Source organism: Leptonychotes weddellii, chromosome 13, assembly GCF_054177405.1.
Source record: "Leptonychotes weddellii isolate Sample4059 chromosome 13, ASM5417740v2, whole genome shotgun sequence".
Taxonomy (NCBI): Eukaryota; Metazoa; Chordata; class Mammalia; order Carnivora; family Phocidae; genus Leptonychotes; species Leptonychotes weddellii.
In genome coordinates, this window is record NC_138381.1 from 34,253,216 (window position 1) to 34,272,104 (window position 18,889).

An 18,889-nucleotide genomic window follows, 5' to 3' on the forward strand; every position below is an offset into this window, starting at 1 on the left:
GAGAGAGGCCGCCACTGTGGTTACTCTGGATGTATTTTGAGGACCCTCCTTTCTTCAGGGAACCTGCAGGAAGAGCCACCCTTCGTTCTGGATCCCTTCCTAAATGTCCCGAAGCCACCATAGACAAACGCTTTCTACTGAGAAACTGGGTCTCAGCTACAAGGACAACTGGGTGAGACGGAGAGCCCGGCTGAGTGGATTGGTCTTAACTCGTCTGGTTCTGGCTCTGGGGACACTGTAGGGAGTGCAGGGGGAAGAGCACGATAAGGAAGCCCCATTCCCTCAGCAAAACAGCCCTTCATTCCCCTTTTCTCCCCTGGAGGCTGGTTCCACAACCTTCGAGGGCTGTGCGGCCTCTCACACTGATGACAGAGATGGTGTGGGGAAGGGGGAAGCACTACCACCTGGGCTGAAGGGACACTGACCGTGGCGTCAATAGACTGGGCCTCAAATCCCAAATGGGCACAGCAGCTACACACAGGCCCAAACCTTCACCCTGTTCCTGCTGAGAATCCTCCCCCTCCCTTTTTTTTCTAACCCCTGCGCATTTAGATTTATGCAGACAATATACTTTAGGAGGTGAATTAAATCTTTCATGGTCCTCCTCAGGTCAAATCTCTCATTCAGTGTACTGAAATCACCCTAACAGAATTTCCAAAAATTACCTTTGGAAAGGGAAATTTTCTTCTCTAATAATGCTGGGCCTTTGTACATGCTATTTATCTGCCTGGAATTACTGATCCATTCGAACACACACCGAGCACATGCAGTGTCCATCCCCTTCCTGCATACCTGGCCTAAGACTCAGGGATAGGGCCCCAGAGAGTTCACCTCGCGGACCCCCTCACATGCTGCTCACAAGGCAGCTGAGCCTCATTCACTAGTTTTCACTCTCATTTCTGATGATATGATGGTTGGGTTATTTATTAAAAAAAAAAAAAAAAAAAAATGAAGGCATCCAGCAGCCTTAAGTATAGGAAAAAGAAAACTTCCCTTATTCTAGAAATCCTTCCTTGTTTTAAAACCAACCCACCCCCTCCCGAGGCTTGGCCACAGAGTTCCTCAGAAGCCTGTGTTGGTGCCTGTAGACAGATCTGTGGCACTTGAGGTGTCTGGGCCTGCGAGCTCTCCCTGGATGAGGCAAGAAGGGTCTCTGGAAGCATTCAACCCATGGAAACTAGGTTTGCTGCCTCTCGAGAGCGCTCTGGTCTGTACAACATACAAAGGGCTGAGGCTTCTGTAGAAATATCCAGCCCAGGTTGGCCCCTGGTGGTATTCCAGATGCACCAGGTAATGGATGCGCAGCTAAAAACTGTCAGGGGCTGAAGCGTATGAGGATAGATCAACTGGCAAAGGAAAGTCCCCTTTCACAGGCCCACTCATGAAGACCGACACCACGCTGCACCCTCAGGTATTGCTGCAGAAGCCAGAGTGGCGGAGGGGACACTGGGGATGGACCTTCGAGTAAATCAAGAGGAAGAGACAAGAAGGGCAAGTTCTCCTCTCTCAATTATCCCCCCTCCCTCTCAGCATCCGCATACCGTGGGTCCTCACAGCCCTGCTGCCCAAGCCAACCAATGCCCACTCTCCAGCCCCCAGAGGCCCCTGGGCACTGCGCTGACTCCCCCCAACTGCCTGCTTGCTAACCCACTCTCCACATACAGCCCTCATGATTTTAGTTATGTTGCCTTCTCCCGTTAAGACAGAGCAGGGGTGGGGGGAGAGGGAGAGAGAATCTTAAGCAGGCTCCACGCCCAGAAGGAAGCCCAATGCAGGGCTCTATCTAACAACCCTGAGATCATGACCTGAGCTGAAATCAAGAGTCGGATGCTTAACTGACCGAGCCACCCAGGAGCCCCTCCCCTCTGTCTTTTGATTCATTTCTATCACTGGAATTGCCTAGCACAGTGGTACTTTTATAGTATGTCATGGGAGACCGCCTGAATAGAGGCAGGAGGCCAAGTAAATGAGAATTCTTCAAGTTCATGGCACTCATCGCTTCCTCTATTATGACTAATTCACTCTTCAGCCTAGGCATTTCCCCCCAGCTCTTCCTCGTCCCGGAGTCCTCCGCCCCAGCACAGTCATGCCTCTGTGGCTGCCCACCAGCGTCAGCCGGCCACCGCGCAGGCTGCCAGGACAGAAAACGGAGGGAGCGAGAACACAGAAGCACGGCTATGGATCTGGGGTAAGTGCTCAGTGAACAGCTGAATGAACACTCACAATTTAGGGTGTGTGACCTTCCCTCTGCGGGACCAGGTCGGGGGGAGGGAGGCGAACAGACACAACCCTCCTTGATGTGCACGGAGGCAGGCGGGGGAGTGAAGCCCTTTGGAAGTAATAAAGGAATTTTAAGACCATTGGAAAGCTCTTCTCGCTCTTCTCCCTCTCCCCTCTAGAGTGACATTTTTGGATGGCAGGATGTGGGGTGGGTTCCCTGGGGATGGGAGGCTCTTTATATAACTAGACAGCTAATGGGAGCACGGAGCCAGCCCCAAGGAGAGGAAGGGGGTCCGGCTGGCTAAGGCGAATGGGAGAGGGGCAGGAAGGATCTTGAGGTTTCTGTGTGGTTACACTTTGGGTTGGAAGGTTGGAAACTTGGGTGTGGTAGAGGGAGACCACAGGGAGGAGAGAGATCATGACAGAACAAGAGATAATAAAGATATCGAAAGAACTTGGGTTCCTAAGGAGAAAGGGTCTTTCTCCTCTCTTTATAAGTCTAAAGTGTCACAGACCCACGCCTGGTTCTAAGTCTACTCGGATTTGCTCAGAGCCTTGGGCATGTGGCCTACAGCTCATTATGGCTGTCCCATCGACCTTCTGAGAAGAACCTGTTACTGGAAATTCCATATGGGCTCAAACTGAGAATCGGCAGGTAGTTGGAACATTCCACAGTTTCTAAATCAAAGTCCTACCCACTGGATGACTTCAGGTTTCATCGTTTTCATTAAAGTGATCAGAATTGTAAAGAAACACCCTAGCTAAGCAACTGCCGGCTTTTAAACTTGACTCCTGATTGCAAATATACAATTATCTCAAAAACTGTTTCCAGACTCTTGCAGGCTCATCAGGAATCAGATTAATCACCGGGAATGGCCCGGCCACTTGGCTGGGAAGAGCCTAAGAACGGTGAATGAAAGCCCCTCTCCCAGTGGTGGGAGCAGCTGGGACAAAGGGCTCTTCTCAACTCAGGGTCAGGGGGGAGGCTTCTGCAGTGGGCCTCATGCTACCAATCATTTTATTACCTTTAAACTACATATAACCTTAGGCAAAAATACCTATTGTTAGGTAGACAGCATACCTAGTTTTATATTGAAATTGCAATGAGAGGAGAGCTATATTTAGACAAAAAAGAACATTTTTCAAACACAACTGTGGCCTTTCTGACGCCCCAGTATTGGGTTCGGTACTCCTGTGACATCAAACTTCTGTGGTGGGAAGTGTCAGGTGTTCACTTTGCTGGCATAATTGTCTACCCCGGATAACTGCTCTAAGTCCTCCAAGGGAAGGGAAGGTCTGCGGTCTCTCTCTCACTACCATTATGTTTTTAGCACCGAGCATGGGGCCTGTCCCATAGAATAGGCTTGACAAATAGCTGCTGACGTAAAGGAAGGAGGAAGAGAGACTAACCCTAACTCCAGTGCTGAATGGTATCTAGACTGGCCAGAAGTGGGCACAGAGGCCGTGGTCTAGCCTGGAGCTCGTGATCGGCCCTGCAGTGTGGGTGGTAGGGTGGGGGTGGGGAGTGAGACGTTGGCCTACGAACCTGCATTTACCTGGGGCTGAGTCCTCTGTCCTTCTGTCTTAATGTATAGCTGTGATTTCTGACTAACATCTTTTTTTTAAATTTTTTAAAGATTTTATTTATTTATTTGACAGAGAGAGACATCGAGAGAGGGAATACAAGCAGGGGGGAGTGGGAGAGGGAGAAGCAGACTCCCTGCCAAGCAGGGAGCCCGATGAGGGGCTCGATCCCAGGACCCTGAGATCATGACCTGCACCGAAGGCAGTCGCTTAACCAACTGAGCCACCCAGGCGCCTCCTAACATCTTTTCTTCCTAGTGGGCCACTGATTTTATCTGCCTGAACAATTTCTTCAATCCCTACTTGCTTGAAACCACTGTCCCCCTCCAACCTTACCTCAGGCCTATAGACGTTTTCTCCCTCCTCCCCACCCCCCTCAGAGACCAGGCCAGGGCTGATGAGTTACCTGTTCATTAAGCTGTATGACCTGTGTTTCTAAATCTTTATCAGATTTGGATGCTGAGCTGCTGGACGAAGCCCTTTTGGCTGACGAGGGACGAGAAGGTGTGGATCCTGGCTTAGACGCTGGACTTGATTTAGCCGCACCTGAAAGTAACCAGAATAGATTATAAATATTGGCAACATTAAGGATGCTTTTTAGATCTATTGCAAATGTATGATATAAAAGGAATTTACTAAAAAGTATATAGAAGGTACCTCCAATGACCTCCTCTGATCACAGAACTAGCATACATACACTTAGAAAAAGTGCACACAGGGGCGCCTGGGTGGCTCAGTCGGTTAAGCGTCTGCCTTCTGTTCACGTCATGATCCCAGGGTGCTGGGATCGAGCCCTGCGTCGGGATCCCTGCTCAGTGGGGAGCCTGCTTCTCCCTCTGCCTCTCCCCGCCCCGCCCATCTCTCTCTCTCGCTAATAAAATCCTTAAAAAAAAAAAAAAAGAGAAAGTGCACACAGTACAATGACAGGGCCCACTTGGGCAACTTATTTAATCTTTCTGAGCACTTTTTTCTCTCAGTATGGATTAAGTTGTCCTTTCTCCCTCTAGAGAGATAAGAACAACACAGAGAGATTTTAAATTATTATTTTTTTTTTTTAGAGGAAAGGTTCTTAGATAACCTCGAAGCATCACCATAATTGAGTTTCTAATTAACAAGAAAAAAGAGATTACAAATTAATACTTTAGGAAAAAACATCAGTACAAGGGCATATTTTTTCCTCGTGTCCTAGGTTTAGCCACTGACAGCGCCTGGGAGCAATGACCTCTCCAGAGCAGCGCGTGCTCCTATTACCCACGTCCTGGTTTTGAATTTTCCTCGGCACTGAGAGAGCTTCCTGAGAGGTGACGGATTCCAAGGGAGGGGCAGGGAAGGAACAGGGTGGGACGCCTTGCGTCAAGGAGCAAGGATGCGCTAACGGTCGGTCTAACGTGAACAGCATGGACCGGTGTGAAGGTGCCTCTGACTCAGCCACACTTGGGGCAGTTTTATGTATCAAAAGAATAATGGCTCTAATGGACTGTAATGCATTGAATAAATAAAAATCTAGTCGATAATGATGAAGGGAGGGAGGGAGGATATGAAGATCTTTATAGAACACGGACTGCTAGCAAATGCATAAGAAATGTTAGTACTGGAAAAATCACAATTTTGTAACAAAGGTAACTGATCCAGGAAAGGCTCACTGACTCTGAAACATTAAGTGAGAAGTTTTGGGGGAACAAGCCATTCACGCATGTCAAGATACTGGCCTAAAATTTACTTACTGTCATGGAAAAAAAGATACGCCTTTACAATGGGGAGGTCTGGGATCAGCACCTTCCTTAATCAAGTGATTCAACAGCACCACTAATAATGATCGAAACTGGGGGGGAGGGAAGGTCACTGATGTCAGGTCAGATCTTGCCCACCAGCTCAGCTCCTAATAGGCACTCACAATCTAGAACACGACACAGACACGGGAAGTGGCCTCTGCAACCCGAACTATGCGATGAGTGTGCAGTTACACACTCCGTGGATTAAAAAACGCAGGGTCATTACTGGGGGGCCAGCCAGTCTCCACCACGCGGCAGCTCAGCCTGGTGGAGGTGCTCCGCCCAGTCCCCCACCGTGCTCCCGCACCCTCTGCTCCTCCAGAAGGCCCTCGGAGCACAAGGAACCAGCGTCCCTCACCTTGGTGTAACTCCAGTACTTAGCCCCACGCCTGGCTGAGTGTACATTTAGTGAAGGTACAAATGTTGAAATAAACACATGAACAAGTAAATACAACTTGGGTTCTGGGGTTTCCAGTTTCACAGTTTATCAGTACCAATGGCTCAGAGAGAGGCAGGGGCTAATGAAGCCAAGCGTGCTGACAGGAGTTACAAGTTTCAACCGATCTCCTAATTATAAAGTAGCCAACAGGAAGAGTTCAGGTGCCTGGAGTCCTTGGTTATAAATGCAAAATCATACACCCCCTCAAGAAGCACTGGCACTATCATACCCTTTAAAATCTGTTACAAGGGAAAAAAGAGAATTTTCTTCTAAAAATTTCTAGGAAAAGGCCTACTATATTTTAAAATGGAAATCAAATTGGGAATTGACTTAAAACAGTTCGAGTACCCGAAGGTAAATCTTCAGTGAGCTGGAAACCTCGCCTATGCAGAAGACCTTCCCAAGGATTCTAGGGAGCTGATGCTTTGCCTCACTCGTGATTCCCATACGGTTGCAAGGATCCTTTATCTCCGCAGAAGCACACAGAAAACACTCCTGGAGCATCACTTCTCTGTCCCACTGGCCGGGCTCTCTAAAGGCCATGCCAACAGGGTAGAGAAAACAACATGGGTAAGAGCAGAGGAGGCAGGGGGAGGACATGCTGACTTGGCAAGGACCAGCCAGCCTTGCTGGGGAAAAAGCTTCTGGAAAATCAAGTTACTTCAGGCCTTTTTATAAGCAGTGTATCATATTTTAATACCAATAAAGTCTAACAGAAAGCAGCTTCAAGACAATGTTCAACACCTCTTATTTACTAAATACATGCTTATCCAGGACCTACCATGAACCACGTCATACAGGAGACCCCTGCTCTTTGGGAGCTCATGGGGTCTCATGGAGTGACAGGGGTGTCAGAACGCCCAGGCCTGGCCACGCTCAACTTTCTCAGGGACGAGGCAGTGTTCCTGATTACATGACCACAGAGCAGGATTCGGGCTGGAACCCCTCTGCCGGAAGCACTCCTCTTCCCCTCCTTTGAGTGACTAAGCCCCATCCTGCAGGTCTCAGCTTGGACGCTGCCACTCTGGGAGGCCACAGCACCCGTCCACGGCAACGGTATGGCCCTCTCATTATGCCTCTTCTCCCATGAGACTTAGACACGGCAAGGTAAGGGTTGCATCTGTTTTGTTTACCATTTTATGTTCCCAAGCCCAGTCTCCATGACTGACTGAGAGGCGACACTCAAGTTTTTATAACACATTAAAACAACTCCTAGGAGAGGAAGCCATCCAAGGTAAACCTACCAGGCAAAACTCGAGGAGCTGACGCCAATGTCAAAGTCGCTGACAGCAAGCGCCGGCCACACGTGAAGGAAACCAAACAAAAACATCACCGGCCTCCCACAAGGCGAGCTCTTACTTGGTTTCAAGATTACCTTCGGTTATCGCTGGGGATCAGGACAAAGTAGGGACATTCAGTCAGTAAGCGTTTAGCTCTGAGCAGGGAGGCACAAGCTAGTTTGTGCCGGGCCAAGTGTCCGCCACATTTGCCATCTCTCCCAGAGGAACAGCCCTGCCGGACCGTGCCTGACCCACGCTGCCGGAGGGGCTCCCCCGGGCAGTGCCTGACCCACGCTGGGTCCTTCTCCCCAAGCATGTCAGCAGCCACGATGGGGCTGGTGCAGGAGCTGACAGATGTTCATCACTCATTCCCGTACCCTGCCTTACCCAGTCTCATGTAAATTTTAAAAGACAAACATGGAAGGAGCAGAAGCTGAATGCTTGTAAAACAAAGCTATTAAGGATTGTTATTTCTAGGACATCATCAAAGGCAGCTTGAAGAAAACCTGAAATGTTGGATACGAAGTCAAAGAGGAAGGGTCACGGGCAAGCCAAAGCCTCCCACAAGACCACGTTACCAGGGCAGAGAACTATAAATAAGCAGGGAAAGCTGGCTGGCAGAGGAACGGGGGTGGGGGGGGGCAGGTGACACTGCAACGCTCCCCGGGGGACAGGCCTCCCGGGGGACAGGCCGGGGCGGCTGCAGTGACAGATGCTGTCCCAGGTGCAGCTTCTTCCTGAGGAACCACATCGGTTGCTCTAGCCAGAGCTACCTTCAACTTGGATCAGGGTCTTGGCCTTAAAAGACCACCTGTGTTTCATGGATCCTGTCTAGGTCGTTTGGGGCACGGAGTCCCCATCTTTCACCTGGTACACGCGCAGGCTGCTGGTGGATCTCTCGGAGAGAACGATGAAAACAACGAAAATCAGACTTGGCATCCTCTGTACTGCAGGGCAGGGGCAGGGAGGGTGGAGAAGCAGGTGTGGGGTCCACACTCCAGCACCGTACTTGCTACATACGGGATGGAAGAATCATTTCCACCCCGCCCTGCATGGTCGCTCACAGGCTGGAAAAAGGCACGGAAAATGAATTTGAACAATTTAATTACAGATGAAGTAATTAGTATTTGAAATTTAAAATCAGGGGTTTTGAAGTTCTCATTTAGTCCTTTGGAAAGAAAGTGATCACAGAGGGAATGAAATGTCTGCTGACGGAGGGCATGAGCAGCAGGGCCCGCCACCCGGGCATTCACAGACCACCGAAGGCACGACGAAATTAAAGAACAGGAAAGACGCGTGGAAGATCTAGTGTCTTCAGAAGTTTCAAGTTTTAAAAAAAACCCACACAATTAAAGGGTTAAAGTAAAAGCTCATTTTTCAAAAGAATGTCAAGTGAGCTCTTCAAATCCTCACAAGCTGCCATTTGATATGGAAGTAATTTATCCCTCACGGCTATCACAGTGAGAAATACCAAATAGTGAAACTTACAAAAATGAAAAGGACGTCCTTCATTCATTCTGTTTAAGGATTTCATGGTTTACTTTTTAGAAGAGTAAACAGTATCCTAAAGTAGATCCCACTCATTAGACTGCTAAGAACTGTGTTTTTGTTTATTCACTTTAAAAGTCTCGCTGCCTCTTTTCAAACAACTGTACTCTGAAGTGTACCCAGCTTCTGGGGTGCTGGGCCTTCTTCCGTTTACCTGGGCCACTAGAATAAGGATGTGCTGAGAAAATTATAATTATCAATGTCAGCAAATTTAACATTGATATATCACTTTTATGTAAGCTACCATTTATATTCTAGTTTTGTGAAATGACCCAATAATGTCTTTGGTAGCATCTAATCCTGGCTTGAGAGATTAGGGTCCTCAGTAACTGCTTTCCTGCTGCCCGGAATGCATCCAAGTTCACGGGGACTTCGCTTCTGTGCCTTCCCATGCCTCTTTGCTCAATGATGCTTCCATGAAAAACATTTACATAATGGCTTTTAAAGGGAGGGCAGCACTTCAGCTATAATGCAGATACAGACTTTTTTTTCCTTGCAGCTATCAACCATTCCAAAAATTTTTTGCAAGCTGCATTTGATGTCCTGAAAACATAATTAGTGGTAGCCCTGTTTTACAAGAATTGTTTTTCCCTCAAGCTTTTCTCTCTCTCCCTAATTTCCCCCTTCAAAATAAAAAGGAGTTTCAGAAGCAGAGGAAAATAGACGTAAATTCTGTACAAGTCCCTGTAATTCTCTGACTTTACTCAGTGGATATGGACATGATTTACAATGCTAGTCTTTGAGCAGTTGTGTCTTAATTAATGCCTTTAGGATTTGGTGTATAAATATGATTCTAAGACATTTTAATCATAGTTGTAAAAAAAAAAAACTCAAAGAGTGGCCTTATTCATTGCCTTAGTGAAGCCACAGTATCATTGTGTCTAATGTCAATAATTAGTAGCTTAATGTTTATGGAAAATGCTGTATTTTGGGCATATGAGGCCCAATGAATTCATAACGCTAAAGCAAAGAAAAGTACTTTACTTGGCTTTATCTCTCATGGCCGGAGCTCTGATGGAATTTAAAAATTCTTCTCACTTAATCTGCCGTATTCCTTCTGCCAAAGTCATAAACAGAGGAGCTAAAAATATGACATTAATACTGTTGACGAGAACCACAGAGACATTAAAAACATGTGCACACGCACGTGCATGGGCACACCACACACACTCAGGAAGCAGCCAGCCTTCTGGTCATCCCCAGCTTCTTCTCTACTTTGAGAGCATATTCCACCCCCGGGTCCTTCTCACTCAATTAAAAACCCCAGAGGTGAGGGCTGGGGAGTGGGTGAAATGGGTGAAGGTGGTCAAAAGGTAGAGACTTCCAGTTATAAAATAGGTCAGTCTGGGGACATCATGTACAGCAAGGTGGTTATATGTCACGACACTGTATATTTGAGAGATGCTAAAAGAGTAGATCTTCAAAGTTCTTATCCCAAGAAAAAGATTGTAATCATGTGTGGTGATAGATGTTAACTAGACTTACTGCGGTGATCATTTTGCAGTCTGTACAAATATTCAATCATGTTGTATACCTGAAACTGTTGTGTTGTATGTCAATTATAGCTCAAAAACAAAACCCCGGGCGCCTGCGTGGCTCAGTCGGTTAAGCGTCTGCCTTCAGCTCAGGTCATGATCCCAGGGTCCTGGAATCTAGTCCCACTTTGGGTTCTCTCCTCAGCGGGGAGTCTGCCCCTCCCCCCATTCCTTCTCTCAATCTCTCTCTTGCTCTCAAACAAAACCAAACCCCCAGAGACCTGAAACTTGACAGAGGATACATTGTACCTACATTGATCAGTTATTTGTGGATGATCTGACCTCACTTCCTTATCCTCTTTACCTTGGTGAATAGATTTTAATTTTTAACTGAGATAATGAACTTGGTTAAAATAAAAGTAAATAAAGCCACTGCTGGGGATAGAGTACGGGGCTGGACTGAGGAGAAGAGTGAACTCCCACAGGAAGAGGGTGTCCTCAGTGACAAAACGGACACCGGGGTGGTCACACTGCAGTATGACTGACCACGCCACCACAATTACGATTACTGCAAATGCGAGAGCTGACCTTTCCCTTCAAAAACGGCTCTGTACCTTCCCTTCGTAGGTTCTGTCATCGGTTCTCTGAGGGCCAAAAAAGAAAAGCACCTCGGTGGCCAGAGTTCAGTCCAAATGGAACATCGGCAGGGGTTCGGGGGGTTCGGGGATGCTCCGACTCATGAGATTACCAAGAGGCTGGTTCTTTTAATCGGAAATCACTAGTCATGGCCCTTCAGGCCTCTGTCGCCAGTGCAGCCAGGGGCCAAGGGGGGTTCTTCCTTTTTGCTACTTCAGTGTCAGCTTGTAAAAGTGGGCAGCTCCTTTTCTGAGCACCTTGGAGCCTAGCACGAAGCACATCAACCGTGTGGGAATGAAGATCTGGTCTTGAAATGGTCATCCCTCATCTTGCCCTTAGGGAGGCAGTGGTTCAGCCGGGGGCGGCGGGGGGGGGGGGGCCTACAGCCACGAGTCCTGGCTCTGCTACTGGCTGAGTGGTGTGGCTTGGGCCGCTGCCGGGCCTTATGTTGAAGGCCCAAGAGCAGTGCCTGTTTCCCAGAGTTGGGAACAATACGTAAGTTCATACATGGAAAGTTCTTACACAAGAGCCTGGCACACAGTAGGTGCTCATTAAATGTTAGCTCACGTTATTATTACTCAGCAGATGAGAGGTGATTCAACTAATGACGAAGTACACAGGTTTCCCATTTCTCGGTACTAGCAAAATTAAAATGAACCTGCTAAAGTAATAAGAAAATCCAACTCGTTTTCAAGAAAATCTCTATAAAAAATTTTAAGCCATAAACCATCAGTGGGCACCAAGGCTTAGGCTCTCCCGCTCCATTTACTCTCTCTCTTGAAAATCAGCAGGCTGCAGCCCAAGTCTCTGTGTTCCTTCTTAAATTACTTTGACTCATTCATTCACGCAGCTCATGTTTGCTGAACCCCTACTGTGTACCTGGCAAGCTATAGGCAGCTGGCATAAATCAATGAATGAAACAGAAGATGCCGGTCTTGGTGGAATTTAGATTCTAACTGGGGGAATTAGATAATGAATAACATAATAACAATAGCAAGTAAATGCTATGGAAAAGAGAAAGGTAGAGCAGGGCAGGGGTAAGCAGTGCTGGGCGGGGGCTGGGGTGGGTGAGCAGCCGTTTGCAGGACCAACTCCAGGGAACCTGAGTGTCCACCACTCGTCTCTCTCCAGTCTCAACTCCTCACTCAGACCCTCAAGCCTTCCATGGGCCTCACTAGACCCAGGCCCCCTCAGAAGGACCGTTCAGTGTTCGCTGCTGGTGGGAGTCCTACAGCAGCCCAGCAGAGACTGAGGCACGTATGGGGGGTTAGCCTGGTTCCAAAGTCCCAGTCCTCAAAGAAGCCTCCATCTCTTGTGACAACTCCACAGTCGCAACTTCCGGGATCCCTGAAAGCGACGTGCCGGTTGCAGGAGTAACCCTTACTTCAGGGCCTCGTGGAGAAAGTGAGATTTGAACAGAGACCTGAGAGAGGGGAAGCCAGGAGCAGAGCATTCCAGGCAAAGGCCCGGCCTCATCTGTTCAGGAGCCAGGTGGAATGCTGGAGCACAGCAAGCCTGGGGGCAGGGGGTGGGGGCAGATCACTAGGGCCTGAGAGGCTGGGCTTAGGACGTGGGCTTTCCTTCTGAGGGAAGAGGGAAGCCGCTGCAGGCTCCTGAGCGGAGGGGTGCCATGGTCCCTGGCGGTGTGGAGGGCAGATGCAGAGCGGCCTCATTCTCCTGGGTGGGAGCAGAGAGCGCTCAAGCCAAGTTCTCTTTCTGGTACATCATTCACGGTGCTCCAGTGGTGACGACCCTATCGTGTACCCTCTTTTTTTTTTTTTTTTAAAGATTTTATTTATTTATTTGACAGAGAGAGACATAGTGAGAGCAGGAACACAAGCAGCGGGAGTGGGAGAGGGAGAAGCAGGCTTCCCGCCGAGCAGGGAGCCCGATGCGGGGCTCGATCCCAGGACCCTGGGATCATGACCTGAGCCGAAGGCAGACGCTTAACGACTGAGCCACCCAGGCGCCCTCGTGTACCCTCTTAAACAGGCCCCAAACGCCTGGCCATCGTATACAACTTACACTTTGCCATATTAACAGTAACAAGAAGACATTCTGTGATCAATAGCAGCTGCTATGGATTCCAGGGGGAGGGCTGAAGAAAAGGAGGCAGTGACAGGAGCTATGAGTCAGCCCATGTCCCTCCCAGTTCACTGCTCGAGGGTCATTACACAGTCTGATAACTGACCCTGCCCCGAGAGGGCATGCCAGCGAGCTACACGGAAAGTCAGGAGCCTGGGGAGGGTGCGGCTAGCCCTGCACCGAGCGCTCCGGGGTCTGGGGGCTCCCCTTCCCCAGCCAGCGGTCACAAAGCCTGCCCCTGTGATGGGCAGGAGGGCCCAAGTGTGGCCAGCAGTGTGAGCATTCACAAAACCGAGTTACTTCTGCCCTGCTTACTGTCCCTGCTGGAGATGATGTGCTTATTTTTAGCCATCATGTGATTCTCCAGTATTTTCCAGGCTCTGCTTGAGTCACTATGGTTTCAGAGAATTTTTAATAGTGGGGAAAAAATGCACAAAAGAACTCCTCCTCCTCAAATGGCTCAAGTATTAAAAAATCTAACCTCTGAACAGTTATTTGAATGTGGTGTATTTCTTGTGATAAACTGACTTTTCACACCTCTCATATCTTGGTAACAATGAAGTGTGCTTTGAAACACACGAGGTGCTAACCAATCACTTAGTTCAAATTGTCCTCAGAGCAGTTTCTCTCTAGAAATGGCGAGAATCCCTCACTCCCATGAAAACAATCACATCAGAATCCCAACAATTTAGGGGAACCCCCTTCCCCCCAACCTGTTTACTGAGCAATAAGAAAAGCTGGTGGCTGAAGCAGCCTAACAAACGTACCCAGACCGCTAAGAATGAAAACACAAAGGCATCACCGTGACCTCATGGTGTCCCTGCGCTCCTGGCATACAGCAGTCCTTTAAGCAAAAGCCTTACAAATTAAGATGGCTATTTGGGGGGAACACAATGACTTCATAATGTACAGATACAGTCCTACTGACTCCATTGTCAAGACCAGTGCTTTAGGTTGTTTTTCTGATGGTGGCCAGTCAGCTGTGCTCTTAAAACTATCTTACCCAGACTCCCTTGCAGAGAGAGAGACATGGTCTGAGGCCACAGAGCAGTTGGAGCTCAGGGAGGTGAGAACCAGGGCTGAGCCCCACAGGAGTCCTCTCCTCTCCTCTTCTGTAACTGGCTCCTGTCCCGGGCTCTCTGCTTCCACCAAGCAACCATTAAGCCAGAAACGTGGGCATCACTTATCCTTGGCTTCCCTTCTCCTTTACTTTTCATATCCAATTGTCAAGTTTTATTGACTCCATCTCCTTAAAAAGTCTTCATAACCCACATGGCCCATGACCTTTGTTTAGGCCAACCTCCTCCCCTAAATGGTCCGTTGTAACAGCTTCTTAGCTGTTCTTCTGGATTGTAACTCTACATCCTCCATGGATTTTCTGTACGAAAGAGCAAACTTGTACTTAAAACTTTTTAAATGACTCCCAACGGCCCCCTTTGAAGTGTAAACCTCTGTGACCAACAGAACCTAAGGTGACCCCCTCCCCCCAGTGAGCTTCACCTCATGGTAATCCCACCTTCGTACAGTCCCTTCCCCTAGAGTATGGGTGGGACCTGCGTCTTGCTTCTGAGAGAATACGGCAAAGGTGATGGGAGGTCACTCTCATGATGACGGTACTCTACAGAACTGTTTGGCTAGCGTACATGCTAGAGAGAATCCCCCTACTGGCCTTGAAGAAGCAAGCTTCCATGCAGTAAGCACGCATGCCGGAAAAGCCCACGTGGCGAGGGACTGCAGGTGGCCTTTGGGAACTGAGAGCTGCTGCTGGCAAGAAACCGAAGCCTCAGTTCTGCAGCCTCAAAGAAATGGTCACAGCCCAAGGGAGCTCTCCCCAGTTAAGCCTCTGATTAAACCAGAGCCCCAGCAAATACCTAGACCGCCGCCTGTGGAACCTTCAAGCAGAGAACACAGCTAAGCTGGGCCCGACTTCAGACGGCGGAAGACAATATGTGTGGTGTGGTTTTAAGCTGCTAAGTTTGCAGCAGCTGTTTTGCAGCACCACGACATGGAGACCACCTCTCAACTCCTACGAGGGTGCCCCGCTCACCTCTGCAGCCTTACAATCTCAACATTCACGCGGAACAATGTGCATTTCACTCAATATGGCATATTCTCTGTTGACATCAACATTCTACTCTTTCTGAAAGCTTGCAGTGCTCCTGTCCATGCTCCTGACCTGGCTAACTTCTACTCATTCAGCAAGTCTTAGTCAAATCTCACTCTTCCCCAGGAAGCCTTTCTAGAACATGCAAGACCAGCTCAGGTGGTCTTTCCACACACCCTGATAGCATACACCTCACTTTACTGCTACTATCTATTTATTGCCATGTTTTGTCACAAGGCTGTAACTTCCTTGAATCACTGTGTATCTCCAGAACCTCTTACAGTGCCTTTAAATACATGTTGAGAGAATGAATGAATGAGGATTCAAGTAAAGCTTTCATAAAAAGAACAACACGTCCAGTAAATAGGAACTTCTCCTTAAGAAATTTTTTTCTGAGCTACTGTGTAGGGCACCATGCTATTTCCTAAGCTATAATACAAGGGGCTCCTCATGTGATGGAGATGACTGGGGAGAACATCAAAAATAGCCATATATCAGCTTAAGGACTGCATCTTCCTGGATCCAAATGGACACGCAGTGATTCAATTTAAATCAATTCAACAAATTCTAAATGAGAACCTTCTATGAGTGTGGCAAATGGAGAAAAAATTATTGAACAAGACAGAACTGGCTGATAGTTTAGTTTACCCAATTCAAAGGGAGTCTAGAAAATTCTTCAAAGTCAAAACTATTTTCTATTCCTGCCCAACACACCAAGTGACAAAGGAAAGAAAAATAGGTACAAGGGTGACTGGTGATATTTTGTTTATGGAAACTGAGAATAAATGCTAAGTCATTGCCTTTTGAGGCCACACAAGTTTTATTGTGAGGTTAAGAAGCCAAACACCAAGTTATTATTCCTTTGGAGAGAAAAGGGATGATCAGAGTAACCTGTGGAATTTAGTGCAAAACCAATTAATATTTCAACATACCCAGGAAGCAGTAAAAATGACCTGATGCTGGTTATGAAAGGACTCAGTGCTGTTTACGGAAGGACTAGGAGGGTTTGCTTCCCAGCTGCAGGTGGGACAACAAAGGAGGCCATGGGTCCTCTGCAGAGTCCCGTGGGAGGGAGCAGAGGATGGCCTGCCAAAACAGATGCCAGTTTTGTCTGAGGGGCATATTATATTCCTCTGAAATTACCTAGACCATCTACTCAGAGAAGGATTTAAATCAAAGGATTAAGAAATCCGAGATTAATAATCCCACTCATTCTGGGGCTCAGTATGCCAGGCTTCATACATATTTCTGCTCCGAGGTCAATGTTTCCTGCATTGATGGGTTTATAGAAAGTAGGGTAACGCTCACCAAGAACCTGTTGCAAGGATGCATGAGACTGTTTTTAAACTTGAAAAATTACTGCTATTTTAAAAAACGAATGCCATTCAAATTGAACAGCATGTGCTCTGTTTCAAGCCTATAGGACACTGCAGAGTCCTTTAGGTCCTCCAGAGGCTATGCAATTTGAATGTGGTTTGTGAAAATTTACTGTGGTTCAGAATAGTGTGAGGAGGAGATAAGAACATAAAACAAGACCACATCCATGATATTTCAGAGGCATTATAATGGTTTCAGAGTGCAGGCTCTGGAATCACAGGGTCAAACTTTAAACTTTGGGTCCCCTTTTCTAGAGTGTGACCCTGGCAAGTTACTGAACCTCTCTGTGCCGCAGCTTCCCCACCTCAAAAACAGGGGTGATGGTTGTAGGTTTTGATCTCTAAGCTTTCAAAAATTCTAGTTTTATGGAAAATTAGGTCCTATTTTGATTTCAAAAAGCCAAACTAAAAGTTGTACACTGAATTAGTAAATCACCTGTCAAAGATGCGGTCTCAGTAAGCAAACACATTGAGATGCAATAAAAAATGCATGGCTGTTCCTAGGAAGAAGGTTCTTGGCCTCATCCTCAGATACCACCAGAAGATTCCTATCGGAAGCTCCTGAATTCTTCATGTTTCCAAACTCACAGATAGTCAGTATCCTGGCAAGGCAGAGCCCTGTGCATATTGTATGCTGTGGTTTTATCCTTACAGGTTGAGAAATGCAGTTTCAATTGTTCTTTGAGGAGAAAACTATCCCGATGCCCAGTGGTGCATCTTATATATCTTACCTAAGATGGATGTGTAACCGGAGGAACAAAACCACCAATACCCTTCTTCCCATGAACAGCCCTCACGTGGAATGCAGCTTAGCAATGGGATGGTTTCTTACTAGCAGGAGACCAAGGGGGTTCAACACTGACGCAGGGCAGGGATGGAGTGAAAGAGTGTTCATGTAGTAAGACATGCTAGCATCTCCTGGAAAACAATTCTCACTATTTACGAGATTAGTAACAAGGCACCTCTTACTTGTTTTGAGTTGATATTACATGAGCTCTTAAAACAAACATCTGATCCTTGAAGAAGTGAGCAGGTATGTGGGTGGTACAGTATATGGTTAGATGATGGGGGACTGAGAGGGCAGTTAATAGCAGGAGCATGAATAAACAGACATGACTTATCTTGATGGGGAGACCATGAAGGGACAAGAAGGCTGCCTGGGCCTCCCCTACGGCTCTGAGACGTCAAGTGCCATCATGGACGGTCTGGTCTAAAGAGCAGACATGGGAAAATGCATTTCCTGCAATAAATAATGGCTTTGGGGTGAGAGCAACATTTGTGTTTAAAGGGCAGACTTTTCTCAAAAGGTAAGTGAAGACCAAGGTTTTGTGGGTAATGAGGAAAAGGAAGTCCTGCATGAAGGCACAGGCCTTCTGGACCCTCTCAGTGAAATTTAACTTCTTGAGTACTTTTTACTTGGACTCTAATTAAGTCCCTGTTAAACCAAAAACATCAACACTCTTTGGAGCAAAACACCAAAAGCTGCAATGTCCCCAACAAAACACCACAATGTCTATGATACGATCCAAAATTACTCAACCTATGAAGAGCTAGGAAAATGTGACAGGTTCTCAAATAAAATCAACAGATGCCAATCGTGAGGTGGTCAGAATGGTGGAATTAGCAGACACGAACTTCAAAGCAGCTATCTCATAACCACGCTCAGTGAAATACGGTCATAGTAAATGAAAGGTAGGCAATATCAATAGAGAAAGAAAGAAAGTGAATTACCACCGAAAACATGCAATAGTGGAAATTTTAAAAATGCTCAACCGAAGAGAGATGACATCGAGGAAAAAGAGGGTAAGCCTGAAGATGTATTAATAGAAACCATCTAATCTAAAGAAGAGAAAGAATGCTGGGAAAAAAGTGAAGAGCACCTCAGGAAGCTGTGGGGGTAATTTCAAAAGCTCTAAAATATGGATAAACGGAGTCCCAGGAGGAGAGGACAGAGAGAATGGAGTTGAAAAATATTTGAAATAATGGCTGAAAACCTCCCAAATATGGTAAGACACATAAACTTAGAGATTTAAGTAGCTTAATGAACTCCAAAACAAGATAAATTCGAAGAGAATCATGGTTAGGTACATCCCCGTCGCACTACTGAAATCCAGAAACAAAGAGACTCTGAATGCACCCAGAGAGAAACAACGTATTGCACACAGGGGAAGAATGATTAGAATGAGCAAGCACTTCTCATCTCTGGAGGCCACAGACACTGAAACAACATCTCTAAAGTGCATGAAGAAAGGATGATCAGCTGGAATTCTTTATCTACGGAAATTTTCAATAATGAAGGTGAAATAAAGACATTTACAGTGAAAGGAAACTAAAAGAATTTGTTGCCACTGGACCTGCTTTACAAGGAAT

At 47.1% G+C, this 18,889-nt stretch overlaps 1 protein-coding gene across 3 annotated transcripts in view; it reads right to left on the reverse strand.

Annotated features, from left to right (window-relative positions):
• Positions 1-4,165: 4,165 nt before the first annotated feature.
• The window catches only part of MAPRE2 (microtubule associated protein RP/EB family member 2), a 141,558-nt gene continuing 126,834 nt past the window's right edge, over positions 4,166-18,889 (reverse strand). For all 3 annotated transcript variants that reach the window (XM_081801397.1, XM_081801396.1, XM_081801395.1), the window contains one exon: positions 4,166-4,350. In XM_081801397.1, the coding sequence (XP_081657523.1) occupies positions 4,181-4,350 (170 nt within the window). In that variant the 3' untranslated portion in view covers positions 4,166-4,180. The remainder of the gene's footprint in view (positions 4,351-18,889) is intronic.